The sequence below is a fragment of the Oncorhynchus kisutch genome, linkage group LG9 (genome assembly GCF_002021735.2).
Source record: "Oncorhynchus kisutch isolate 150728-3 linkage group LG9, Okis_V2, whole genome shotgun sequence".
NCBI classification, from domain to species: Eukaryota; Metazoa; Chordata; class Actinopteri; order Salmoniformes; family Salmonidae; genus Oncorhynchus; species Oncorhynchus kisutch.
Window position 1 is genome coordinate 35298546 of NC_034182.2, and position 13492 is coordinate 35312037.

The 13492-nt window shown below is 44.0% G+C and overlaps 1 protein-coding gene across 7 annotated transcripts in view; it reads left to right on the top strand.

Moving 5' to 3' along the window:
* Positions 1–13209, top strand: part of LOC109897112 (echinoderm microtubule-associated protein-like 3) — a 46352-nt gene extending 33143 nt beyond the window's left edge. For all 7 annotated transcript variants that reach the window (XM_031832489.1, XM_020491665.2, XM_020491666.2 and 4 more), the window contains 18 exons: positions 349–378; positions 666–786; positions 1141–1290; positions 1406–1475; positions 2034–2144; positions 2422–2517; positions 3461–3595; positions 3861–3999; positions 4232–4383; positions 4511–4636; positions 4987–5118; positions 5948–6015; positions 10624–10712; positions 10875–10972; positions 11123–11210; positions 11328–11426; positions 11786–11916; positions 12020–13209. In XM_031832489.1, coding sequence (XP_031688349.1) covers positions 349–378; positions 666–786; positions 1141–1290; positions 1406–1475; positions 2034–2144; positions 2422–2517; positions 3461–3595; positions 3861–3999; positions 4232–4383; positions 4511–4636; positions 4987–5118; positions 5948–6015; positions 10624–10712; positions 10875–10972; positions 11123–11210; positions 11328–11426; positions 11786–11916; positions 12020–12211 — 2027 coding nt within the window. In that variant the 3' untranslated portion in view covers positions 12212–13209. The remainder of the gene's footprint in view (positions 1–348; positions 379–665; positions 787–1140; positions 1291–1405; positions 1476–2033; positions 2145–2421; positions 2518–3460; positions 3596–3860; positions 4000–4231; positions 4384–4510; positions 4637–4986; positions 5119–5947; positions 6016–10623; positions 10713–10874; positions 10973–11122; positions 11211–11327; positions 11427–11785; positions 11917–12019) is intronic.
* The last annotated feature ends 283 nt before the right edge of the window (positions 13210–13492 follow it).

Consider the following 13492-nt stretch of genomic DNA (forward strand, 5'->3'; position numbering starts at 1 on the left):
TGCAGACTTTCCCTCCCTTGTGACGTGAGCCCTGCTTTTTAGTTTTACAACCTTTTCAAAGCGAGACAGACAGATTCCCACCAGAAACATCCCAAACCAGAACCATCAACATGTAAAACCCATTCTCCTCTCCCCGAACCTTTTAAATTGAAGTAACAGTCATCTAGATGACAGGCTTGGTGTTGGAAAACCACCCCTCTGGTTTGCTCATAGACCTCATTCGACCGGCTCTGAATCTGGTCCCGAAGGGTCCATAATGTCAAAGCATGATCTGCTCTGCTGGAATCAGCTGTGATTTAGTGTTCCTAGGTTCCTTGTTTATTTGTCTCTCTTCCTCTCTTCTCGTAGGATCTCCCGGGTCCAGACGAGGAACCCAAGGTATGAAACGTCATGTGTTAACTGTTATGTCATTCAACTAAATGTAGGTGCTTGGGATTCATACAGGCTAATGGTACAGACTGTTGACTTATTGTTATGGAGTGAATTATTGGTAGATATTGTAGCATCACCAGGGCTTTGGTAGTTTAGGCAGGCTGTTGACAGAGCAAAACATTTGAGGATAAGATTAAGTTCATATTGACCCATGGTAGTGATTGGAGATTAATATGTATCCAATGTCCAGTCTTGTCTTAAATTATTTTTCACCCTCTCTCATTGGCTGACAGGTCAATCAATCAAGATGTTCATCCGTGGTCGACCAATCACCATGTATGTCCCCTCCAACATCCAGAACTACGAGGACCTGAGGATGGAGCCACCTGTAGAGACACTGGAACTCGATTGGGTGTATCCTTCCTGAGTCCCTCCCACAAGTCACGACCAGTGGGGTGTTGATAATGCAGCATTTTAGTTTTTAAATTACATTCATGGTTGATTAGGATGTTTCATATTCTATAGTGCTAAGTTTCTTGGATGAAAGCCATGAAGTCCATATTGCCCATCAGTCAGAGAAACATATTTAAGTCATCGAATGTCCTTGAGCCAAGCCATCCTCTCCTCAGGTAAATGGAAGTTATGTCATCCATTAATCACGTATTATGAGTGTAGCTGTGGGTGAAATTGCTTTAGGCTCAATTAATGATTTAGACTGATGAACCAATGAGACGCTTCAGTGACGTCACCTTGACTGGAGCCGCATAGTTACGGTTACCGAGGACGGGACTGCCGGGCCAACCTGTACCTGCTGTCGTCAGGTGAGGCGGTGTACTTCATCGCCTGTGTGGTGGTGTTGTACCACATCAACAACCGCACACAGCGCCACTACCGCAAACACACCGACTGTGTCCGCTGGTGAGTGGCTCAGATACAACCTCGACCTCTCGTATCATTACATAACTGTACAAAATCAACTAAAAGTAATTGTGAAGTTGACGCTTTATGATATCCCAATTTGTCTTTACTTCAGTCTGACCATCCACCCAGACAAGGTACGGATGGCATCAGGACAGACTGCGGGGGTGGACAAGGATGGAAAGGTGAGGGGCGTTTGGGCTATTTAAAGGCCCAGTGCAGTCAAAAATGTGATTTTCTGTGTTTTATATAGATTTACACACTGTGAAAATGATAATGCCCTTTTAGTGTAAGAGCTGTTTGAAAAGACCACCTTAAATGTCAGCCTGTTTTGGTCAGGTGGAGTTTTGACCTGCCTAGGGACATCACCAGGCGGTAAATTAGTTAATAGACCAATAAAAAAGAGTGCCAAACCTCTCTGCCAATAACAGCTAGTTCTCAGTTTTCCCCTCCACACTCAGACCATTCTCAGACAGTCCTAGCAATTTTTGTTTATTTTTGAAAACAATCACTAAGGTACTTAAATGTTAACCAGAAATGTCTCTATTGGACCGTTTTAAGGAACATCATCTGTCACTATTTAAAACTCTAATGTTTCCTTTCTTGCTGGAGTGTCCCTTTTAAGACTTTAGTATTATTATTTTTTAAATGGTCATACTATCAAATCCACAGAAAAAAGTATTGTATACATATAATAACACACATGATACTTATTATCAATCCTTGTCTAATTTATGTCTTAGCCCCTGCAGCCTTATGTCCATATCTGGGATTCCTCCACGCTGATCACCCTACAACAGATAGGACTGGGCACCTTTGAGAGAGGTGTAGGGTCTGTGGCTTTCTCCTTTGCAGTAAGTCTTTATTCCCACTACAAAACAATCCTCCCACACGCACACACTAGATGTTACTGAGTTTATGGCCTATATTTAGTACAGTATTTCTCATCTCACTAAGGCGATTGAAGAACCCCAGACACCTAATCTCCATACAGGACTCTCAAACAAAACCAATACTGGCTTTAATACATTAGTCCTGATTTGTGACTGGGCTGCATCATCTCTCCATCTGTCATATGCCCTCTCACTGGTTCTTTCTCTCCTTTCCGTCTTACTTCTCCTCTGCTTGCAGGATGCTGGAGCCTTCCTCTGTGTGATTGATGACTCCAATGAACACATGCTGTCTGTGTGGGACTGTGCCAAAGGAACCAAGCACACAGAGGTTAAGGTAAAGCAATGCACCAAGACACGCACATGTGCACACACTCACGTGTTCATGCAAGCACACAGGCACGTACAAAAACACACAGATTCCTATTCATATTGCAATGAATCAATACCATTTACAGTATACATCTTGATACGGCTTCCTTGTGTTATAACAACAAAAATATACCCCTATCTTTGCAGGTAGCCAAGCCTGTCATTTGCATGCGTAGGCTGTTAAAGACGACATTACATTAGTGAGAATCTTCAGATCCCTGAAAAGGAGGCCTATTTGCATAGATTAAGCCAAAATAAATTCTTCCACATCACCTAGTTCTGTCACAGGCTTTTGTCCCAAATGTTTTTACTTCCCTGAGAGTCATTTCAGCGGCGTTGCCACGGCAACTGTGTAAATATTTTAGACTGTGAATTTGTCCGCCGGTGTGTGCTCTATATGCATCTGTGTGTGTGCGTGTTAGGGGGGGTTTGGATATTAGGTGGGTGTTTATATGACATCATTTTCTCTCTTGGTCTCAAGTTTCTTGTAGCACACATGCAGAACTTCTCGTATTTTCGCCAAATTGATTTAGCATAAGCATCATTTGTCATGAGTGCCCTAGATTCGAGAATCTCCAGTGAAATTTGGGAGTGGTCACAAGGAGTGGCAAGGGAAATGGTTCAGCCCACGTAAATATATAAGATGGTTCAAAGTATGTAACATTTGCCCATCCCCCGCTGGACTGTAATGCATCTGCAAATTGAAACTAAGTTGCAGAAGTGTTATGCCCTATCATACAATCTGAACGGTCCTCAAGTCAATTCCAAGGTTGGCAAATTTGTAGAAATGCAGGTTTGAGATAAACATTGGAGTTCACAGTGATTTTGCATTTGAGTGAATTATCTGATTATTAAATGTTCTCCGTGTGTGTGTGTGTGTGTGTGTGTGTGTGTGTGTGTTAATCCAGAGCACCAACGAGGCAGTGTTTACAGTAGAGTTCAACCCCAGCGACAGCACCAACATCATCACTTGTGGAAAATCTCACATCTATTTCTGGACCCTGAGCGCAGGCTCACTCACCAAGAAACAGGGCATCTTCGGGGTGAGGGAAGTCCCTTAACTACTCTTCATCTGAAAAGTATTTTTCACATAGACAAAATATATGTGACCAATGGGTATATCAAACCCGGCTCATCTGTATGACTCAAGGAAGACTATTCTAGCCCATTGAGCTAAAGACCAACTCTGGAAGCGAAAACGAGTCTGCAGGTCTCACGCAAGGCTACTTCTCACTAAACCTCCTCCGCTACATATCGTCATTCAAACCTATTATCGGTTTGTAATGTTGCTCTTCTTTCCTCCGTCAGAAATACAAGAAACCCAAGTTCATCCAGTGCTTTGTGTTCAGCCTGACGGGAGACGTGCTGACTGGGGACTCGGAGGGGAACATCCTGACATGGGGCAAATCACCCGGCGACGTCAAGACACTGGGGAAAGGAGCAAAAGGTAATGAACGCTCTCTTCCAAACGGAATCCAAATATGGACTAGGCTCTCCATGTGACATACAGTGTATATAAACTAATAATACAATATCATCTGATTTAGTACCTCCTTAGCCAGTAATGTACCAGACATGTGTGGCTAACTTTTCCGCTTGCTCTCCGAATGTGAGAGACCTGTGACAAAAGACAACAAAGTAATCTTCTTCACCTCCTCTCTCTCTCCCTTCTGTTGAAGAGACGTTCCAGATCATGCGTCAGACACGGGCCCATGACGGCAGTGTGTTTACACTGTGTATGCTGCAGGGGGGCGCTCTCCTCAGCGGCGGGGGCAAAGACCGTAAGATCATCCGCTGGAGCGCAGACCTGGCGCCCGAGCGAGAGTGTGAGGTGAAAGACGCGTGTGTGTGTTTGCATTGTCACTCTTAATAACAAAACCGAGCGTGTTTCAACATTTAAGACCTTTTTGTATGTATTTGTGTGTAATTTCAGAATAAAGTATATGAATTTATTATAGATTCCAGAAAAGTTTGGTGCGGTCCGTTGCATCACAGATGTAAACGGGGAAGAGGTGTTGGTTGGTACCACCCGAAATGCCATCCTGAGGGGCACTTTCTCTGACGGCTTCGTGGCCATAGTGCAGGTATGTTAACATTGGCATGATGGAGTATGTACTGGGTGGTATGTGAAGTGGTTTGTGGTTAAACACCTGGTCTGCACATGTTCTGCTCTCCGATCTCCTACACTTTTCCGTTCTTCCCAAAGTGCGCACTTTCTCACTCCCCCTCATGGATTTCTAAGTATTATATTGTTGTATGCATGAGTCATGACACATGGGTTAGAGGGAGTTTCCACCGTGTCTTACACAATATCCATTCCTTTTAAATCCACAATGGCAGTGAACAAGTGCACACTACAGGGAGAAGCATAGAGAATAGACCCCTAAAACCAGTGTTTGTATTGAGTGTGTGTGTGTTGCTCTCCCCCGTGCAGGGTCATGTGGATGAGATGTGGGGTTTGGCTACTCACCCCTCTCAGGATGTCTTCCTCACCTGTGGACATGACAGACAGGTGTGCGTGTGGAACACAGCGGAGCACAAACTGGACTGGTGCACCACGCTGGAGGTGGGCGGGAGTGGACAATACACAAACACCCCTACACATGTAGGCACATGCACACCCCTACACATGTAGGCACATGCACACCCCTACACATGTAAACACATGCACACCCCTACACATGTAAGCACATGCACACCCCTACACATGTAAACACATGAACACCCCTACACATGTAAGCACATGCACACCCCTACACATGTAAGCACATGCACACCCCTACACATGTAAACACATGCACACCCCTACACATGTAAACACATGCACACCCCTACACATGTAAACACATGCACACCCGTACACATGTAAACACATGCATACCCGTACACATGTAAACACATGCACACCCCTACACATGTAAACACATGCACACCCCTACACATGTAAACACATGCACACCCCTACACATGTAAACACATGCACACCCCTACACATGTAAGCACATGCACACCCCTACACCTGTAAACACATGCACACCCCTACACCTGTAAACACATGCACACCCCTACACATGTAAGCACATGCACACCCCTACACCTGTAAACACATGCACACCCCTACACCTGTAAACACATGCACAACCCTACACCTGTAAACACATGCACAACCCTACACATGTAAACACATGCACAACCCTACACATGTAAACACATGCACACCCCTACACATGTAAACACATGCACACCCCTACACATGTAAACACATGCACACCCCTACACATGTAAACACATGCACACCCCTACACATGTAAACACATGCACACCCCTACACATGTAAGCACATGCACACCCCTACACATGTAAACAAATACTGATATTCATACTGTATTTTTCAGGAGTATGGGCTGTGTGCAGACTTCTGTCCAAATGGGGCCGTGGTGTCTGTTGGGCTCAGCACAGGCAGGTGAGATGCTCCTCTCCGAAATACCACAGCATCAAACTTCTTTCAGGAGACACGTCGCTCTGGCTAGAGAGTAGAGCAGGAAATAGTCCCAGTTGGTATTCACGTAATAATAAGGGATTCGCCTCGAATACACCCACAAATTGGGGAAAACGGACATTGTTTCCTATTCAAATCAAATCCATTTTTATAGCCCTTCTTACATCAGCTGATATCTCAAAGTGCTGTACAGAAACCCTGCCTAAAACCCCAAACAGCAAGCAATGCAGCTGTAGAAGCACGGTGGCTAGGAAAAACTCCCTAGAAAGGCCAAAACCTAGGAAGAAACCTAGAGAGAAACCAGGCTATGAGGGGTGGCCAGTCCTCTTCTGGCTGTGCCGGGTGGAGATTATAACAGAACATGGCCAAGATGTTCAAATGTTCATAAATGACCAGCATGATCAAATAATAATAATCACAGTAGTTGTTGAGGGTGCAGCAAGGCAGCACCTCAGGAGTAAATGTCAGTTGGCTTTTCATAGCCGATCATTATGAGTATCTCTACTGCTCCTGCTATCTCTAGAGAGTTGAAAACAGCAGGTCTGGAACAGGTAGCACGTCCGGTGGACTGGGGACAGCATGGAGTCATCATGCCAGGTAGTCCTGAGGCATGGTCCTAGGAAAGAAAGAGAGGAAGAGAGAATTAGAGAGAGCATACTTAAATTCACACAGGACACCGGATAAGACAGGAGAAGTACTCCAGATACCCTAGCCCCCTGACACAAACTACTGCAGCATAAATACTGGAGGCTGAGACAGGAGGGGTCAGGAGACACTGTGGCCCCATCCAATGATACCCCCAGACAGGGCCAGACAGGCAGGATATAACCCCACCCACTTTGCCAAAGCACAGCCCCCACACCACTACAGGGATATCTTCAACCACCAACTTACCATCCTGAGACAAGGCCGAGTATAGCCCACAAAGATCTCCGCCACGGCACAACCCAAGGTTGGGGCGCCAACCCAGACAGGAAGATCACGTCAGTGACTCAACCCACTCAAGTGATGCACCCCTCCTATGGACGGCATGGAAGAGCACCAGTAAGCCAGTGACTCAGCCCCTGTAATAGGGTTTGAGGCAGAGAATCCCAGTGGAGAGAGGGGAACCGCCAGGCAGGGACGGGCGGAGCCAGAGCAAGGGCGGAGCCAGAGCAAGGGCGGTTTGTTGCTCCAGTGCTTTTCCGTTCACCTTCACACTCGTGGGTCAGACCACACTCAATCATATGACCTACTGAAGAGATGAGCCTTCATTAGAGTTAATTTTGAGACCGAGTCTCGGTCTCTCACATGGGTAGGCAGACCATTCCATAAAAATGGAGCTCTATAGGAGAAAGCCCTGCCTCCAGCTGTTTGCTTTGAAATTCAAGAGACAATTAGGAGGCCTGCGTCTTGTGACCGTAGCGTACGTGTAGGTATGTACGGCAGGACCAAATCAGAGAGATAGGTAGGAGCAAGCCCATGTAATGCTTTGTAGGTTAGCAGTAAAACCTTGAAATCAGCCCTTGCCTTAACAGGAAGGCAGTCTAGGGAGGCTAGCACTGGAGTAATATGATCAGATTTTTGGGTTCTAGTCAGGATTCTAGCAGCCATATTTAGCACTAACAGAAGTTTATTTAGTGCTTTATCCAGGTAGCTTGAAAGTAGAGCATTGCAGTAGTCTAACCTAGAAGTAACAAAAGCATGGATTAATTTTTCTGCATCATTTTTGGACAGAAAGTTCCAGATTTTTGCAATGTTACGTAGATGGAAAAAAGCTGTCCTTGAAACAGTCTTGATATGTTCGTCAAAAGAGAGATCAGGGTCCAGAGTAACTCGAGGTCCTTCAGTTAAAAAAAAAAATTGAGGCGACTGTACAACCGTCAAGATTTGTCAGATTCAACAGAAGATCTCTTTGTTTCTTGGGACCTAGAACAAGCATCTCTGTTTTGTCTGAGTTTTAAAAAAAAAAGAAGAAAGTTTACAGCCATCCACTTCCTTATGTTTGAAACACAGGCTTCTAGCGAGGGCAATTTTGGGGCTTCACCATGTTTCATTGAAATGTACAGCTGTGTGTCATCCGCATAGCAGTGAAAGTTAACATTATGATTATTATATAGTGCTATGATTGGGTCTAAAACCAGACTGAAGCATTTCATATACATTGTTTGTCTTCAGGAAGGCAGTGAGTTGCTGCGCAACAGCTTTTTCTAACATTTTTGAGAGGAATGGAAGATTCGAGACAGGCCGATAGTTTTTTATATTTTCTGGGTCAAGGTTTGGCTTTTTCAAGAAAAAGTGAGTTTGGTACACATCCGGTGGATAGAGAGCCGTTTATTATGTTCAACATAGGAGGGCCAAACACAGGAAGCAACTCTTTCAGTAGTTTAGTTGGAATAGGGTCTAGTATGCAGCTTGAAGGTTTAGAGGCCATGATTATTTTCATCGTTGTGTCAAGAGATATAGTACTAAAACACTTGAGCATCTCTCTTGATCCTAGGTCCTGGCAGAGTTGTGCAGACTCAGGACAACTGAGCTTTGGAGGAATACGCAGATTTAAAGAGGAGTCCGTAATTTGCTTTCTAATGATCATGATCTTTTCCTCAAAGAAGTTGATGAATTTATTACTGCTAAAGTGAAAGCCATCCTCTCTTGGGGAATGCTGCTTTTTAGATAGCTTTGCGACAGTATCAGGAGGTGAGGCCTCATTTAACACAGTAAATTCATCAGGCTTAAGCCATGTTTCAGTCAGGCCAATCACATCAAGATTATGATCAGTGATAAATTCATTGACTATAACTGCCTTTGAAGTAAGGGATCTAACATTAAGTAGCCCTATTTTGAGATGTGAGGTATCACGATCTCTTTCAATAATGGCAGGAATGGAGGAGATCTTTATCCTAGTGAGATTGCGAAGGCAACCACCGCCATGTTTAGTTTTGCCCAACCTAGGTCGAGGCACAGACTCTGTCTCAATGGGGAAAGCTGAGCTGACTACACTGACTGTGCTAGTGGCAGACTCCACTAAGCTGGCAGGCTGGCTAACAGCCTACTGCCTGGCCTGCACCCCATTTCATTGTGGAGCTAGAGGAGATAGGGCCCTGTCTATATTGGTAGAAGATGAGAGCACCCCTCCAGCTAGGATGGAGTCTGTCACTCCTCAACAGGCCAGGCTTGGCCCTGTTTGTGGGTGAGTCCCAGAAAGAGGGCCAATTATCTACAAATTATATCTTTTGGGAGTGACAGAAAACAGTGTTCAACCAGCGATTGAGTTGTGAGACTGCTGTAGAGCTCATCACTCCCCCTAACTGGGAGGGGGCCAGAGACTCTGCTGTAGAGCTCATCACTCCCCATAACTGGGAGGGGGCCAGAGACAATTTCTCGATGCCGACACATCTTTCGAGCTGTTTATATGCTGAAAGCTATGTTGCGCTTGGTGACCTCTGACTGTTTCATTCTAACACCGTTGGTGCCGACGTGGATAACAATATCTCTATACTCTCTACACTCGCCAGTTTTAGCTTTAGCCAGCACCATCTTCAGATTAGCCTTAACGTCGGTAGCCCTGCCCCCTGGTAAACAGTTTGATCGCTGGATGATTCGTTTTAAGCCTGACTGAAACATAATACTAATACTGTGGGTAATGGACTCGCCAATGACTAGGGTTTTCAAGTTGTCAGAGCTAATGGTGGGAAGCTTCGGCGTCTCAGACCACGTAACGGGAGGAGTAGAGACAAGAGAAGGCTCGGCCTATTGACCCCCAGTTCAATAAAGAAATATATACAGAAATAACAAAACACCCCGATAAGCTGTTGTGTTGTTCAATGTACATGTGTCCACGTCAAAAATCCCATCCTGCTGTTCAATGTGGGAGAGTGGGAAAAGTGGGTACGTGGTGTCCAAGTAGGTTACGAGTAGCTATGCGTGTGGAAAACATTTAATCACAGGTAAGACAATTAACTTGTTTAGTACGGGCCATTTGTAACTCACTACTTGTAGCTGTATTGTCTGTTTTTGTATTGTTAGTCTTGGATAGCTTAATGTTCCGGTCCGTAGCTAGCACTCACTCAGTCAAGTGGCTGCTTGCAACGTTATGAGGGTGCGGCAGGGTAGCCTAGTGGTTAGAGCGTTGGACTAGTAACCGAAAGGTTGCAAGTTCAAATCCCCGAGCTGACAAGGTACAAATCTGTTGTTCTGCCCCTGAACAGGCAGTTAACCCACTGTTACTAGGCTGTCATTGAAAATAAGAATTTGTTCTTAACTGACTTGCCTGGTTAAATTAAAAACAAGAACATTCAGTTGGAAAGTTTTTACTGTGAGCCAATGTTTTAGGTAAACAAACGTTGTGGACAGGGTCGCGACGTTCTCTCTCATACCAAGCATTATCAACTCATATAAAGAGTCAATCAATATAAATACTTGCATGTTGATTACCATGCCTTTGTGACATGAACCCATACAAAATGATATACAACCCCAAGATGATAAAAAAATACATAATTGTTTGGTGGTTCAAACCTTCAAACTGGTTGTCTGCCTCTCTGCCCAAACCACCCCTTACCTACCACCCCCCACCTCCACCCCCTGTAACAGATGGCTGGTTCTTGACCTGCAGACCAAAGAGGTGATCTCAGACTACACCGACGGGAATGAACAGCTGTCCGTCATGAGATATTCACCAGGTCAGAGGTTAAGCTCCTTTCCTCAGTGTCTCAGAATGGATCGAATTTCAACCATGATTCAGTAATATGTACTCACTTGGCACTATGATGGATCTCTATTATTTATGAAAAAATGGATTGCCTTTATTTGGAACCTGCCTTTGTTTTCATTTCCCCTTTCAGACGGTAGCTTTTTGGCTGTGGGTTCCCATGACAACTTCATCTACGTCTACAACGTCACCGAGTGTGGACGGCGCTACTCCCGCTACGGAAAGTGCAATGTAAGTTGCAGTATATTCTGGGGTGTTGGGGATGGTTGTGGATTATTTATGTAATGAATGAGTGGTTCATTGTGGGGTACAGTAGGGCTCAGGACACATTTGTCATGGTGTTTAGGTGTCGTGTCAATTTTTTATGTCTGTTATTTTTAGGGTCACTCCAGCTTCATCACTCACCTTGATTGGTCCAAAGATGGGAAGTACATTATGTCCAATTCGGGCGACTACGAAATCCTTTACTGTGAGTGACTGAAAATGTCTACATTTCCATGTCTCATTTGAACATGTGTATATTTGTATAGTATAATATGTCTTATTTTCCTTAGTTATCCTAATGACTATTGGTCTTCTCAAACAGGGGACGTTGCTGGAGGGTGCAAACTGTTGAGGAACCGCTATGAGAGCAAAGACCGAGAATGGGCGTCCTACACCTGCGTACTGGGCTTCCACGTCATGGGTGAGAGTGACAGTGACAGTGATCACCCTGTGGCGGGAGAACTTTCCTGCAATGCAGGACATTTAAAACATGTAGTGTATTTGAGGTTTAAAAAGGCTTCTGAAGTTTTTAATTTACACTTAGACATGTCAGACTTTTATTTTCCCTTATGAAAAATGTATCAACACCTAGAAAAATTTCCATTAATTATAATCCACATAATAATTCATATTTCTTGTTGCTGGAGGATTATTTTCCTGCTGTAGCAAACTGGCTCAAATTAAGATCCTACATCCGTATTTCAAAGCTCTCAGCATCACACAACCCGTTAGCAGTGACTGAGTATTCAACCTGTATTGTGTGTTCTGTCCGTCCCATAGGTGTGTGGTTAGAAGGTTCAGACGGTACAGACATCAATGCCCTCTGTCGCTCCCACAGTGAGAGGGTGGTAGCGGTGGCTGACGACTTCTGTAAAGTCCACCTCTTCCAGTATCCCTGCCCAAAACCCAAGGTCAGGGATAACACAGCTCCACATTTACAATTGATTTCCCTTATTTTTTACTCCTTGCACCAAAACGTTCACCGCATATCAACTGTCTTCTTTTACTCATCAGGCCCCAAACCACAGTTATGAGGGCCACGGCAGTCATGTGACCAATGTGCGCTTCACCCACTGTGACAGTCACTTGCTCTCTATGGGTGGCAAGGACACCTGTATCCTCCAGTGGGAGGTCAAGAGAGCAGGAACATCGGATGGTGGAGACCGCCTACACTCTGCATCCTTCACCAGTTCCCCAGAACCTTAAAGGAGGGAAAGAGACATTAAGAGAATCGAATCACATTTTATTGGTCACATGCGCCAAATACAACAGGTGAAGACCTTACCGTGAAAAGCTTACATACAAGTCCTTAACCAGTTCTAACAAAATAGTTAAGAAAATATTTACAAAATAAACTAAAGTAAAAAAATGTAAAAGCAACACAATAAAATAACAATAACGAGGCTATATACATGGTAAGACAATGTCAATGGGCGGGGGTACAGCTCATGTAGGTAGAGGTAAAGACAGAGTGATAGAGAGGCAGAAGGGAGAGACATTTTTACAGAGTGGGGTGTAACGTAGACTGGGAGGGAACTGGCTGGCCCTTGTATATCAGTACAAAAGTTGTAAGGTCAGCCAAGGACCTGTGGTGTATTGTTTCATTGGATTCTTACAGTACAGAAGGCTTTGGATTCCATAGGATTCTCTTTTCAAGCGTGATATTAGCCCCACATGATGAAATGGAAACGTTAGTACATCTGGGCACAATCTACTTCTCAAATTAAGTGAAATTCCTAATCTGACATTTGAAAAAGGTCAAGCTTTCAAATCAACTGCCTGTTTGACTGCCATCATCAACTGACGACAAAGGGATCAACTGTTGAGAACATTCCAAAATATCCCATTTTGTTTACATGTTTGTTTACCATACAAGCGTACCGTAGTGGTGTTTTATGGTTATCGTCTTGTCAGAAAAGTAATATCATCCATATTTTTGCTTGATTGCTATCTAGGAATATTTACCTTTTTTTTGTGCTTCAAACTTTAGCATTTTGCTAGACTGTGACAATCTTTCAAGTACATTTACTCATTAGTTTCAACTGCAATATCTCCTGTATTAGACAAATTCATTCATGTTTACCTTATTGTAGTACACTTTTGGATTTGCTATCTTCTGTGTTTATTTAAAAGTACTTTTGAATGTGTCATCGTTTCCTATGTCTGTAGATATTTCTGTCAATAAACAATTACAAAAAACTATGCTTATGAATTCCTAGCATCTTTCTTTCTCAACGTATTCAAGCATTTCCAGTGGGTTGTACTTGTACTCAAATTATTTATACATCATTGGTTGTTCTGTAAATTCTAAAAACTGTATGCTATCGAAATGTTCGCTAGAGGGCAGTGTTGTTCAAATAAGGGCCATGTTGACTTGTCATTCTGCTACAGCTACTGTAGAAAGTACTATATCTGAGTCTAGACTCTGGAAGTGGTGGAAGGCTGTATACGTGTCTCGTCAATGTGCCTACTCAATGCTCAACATGT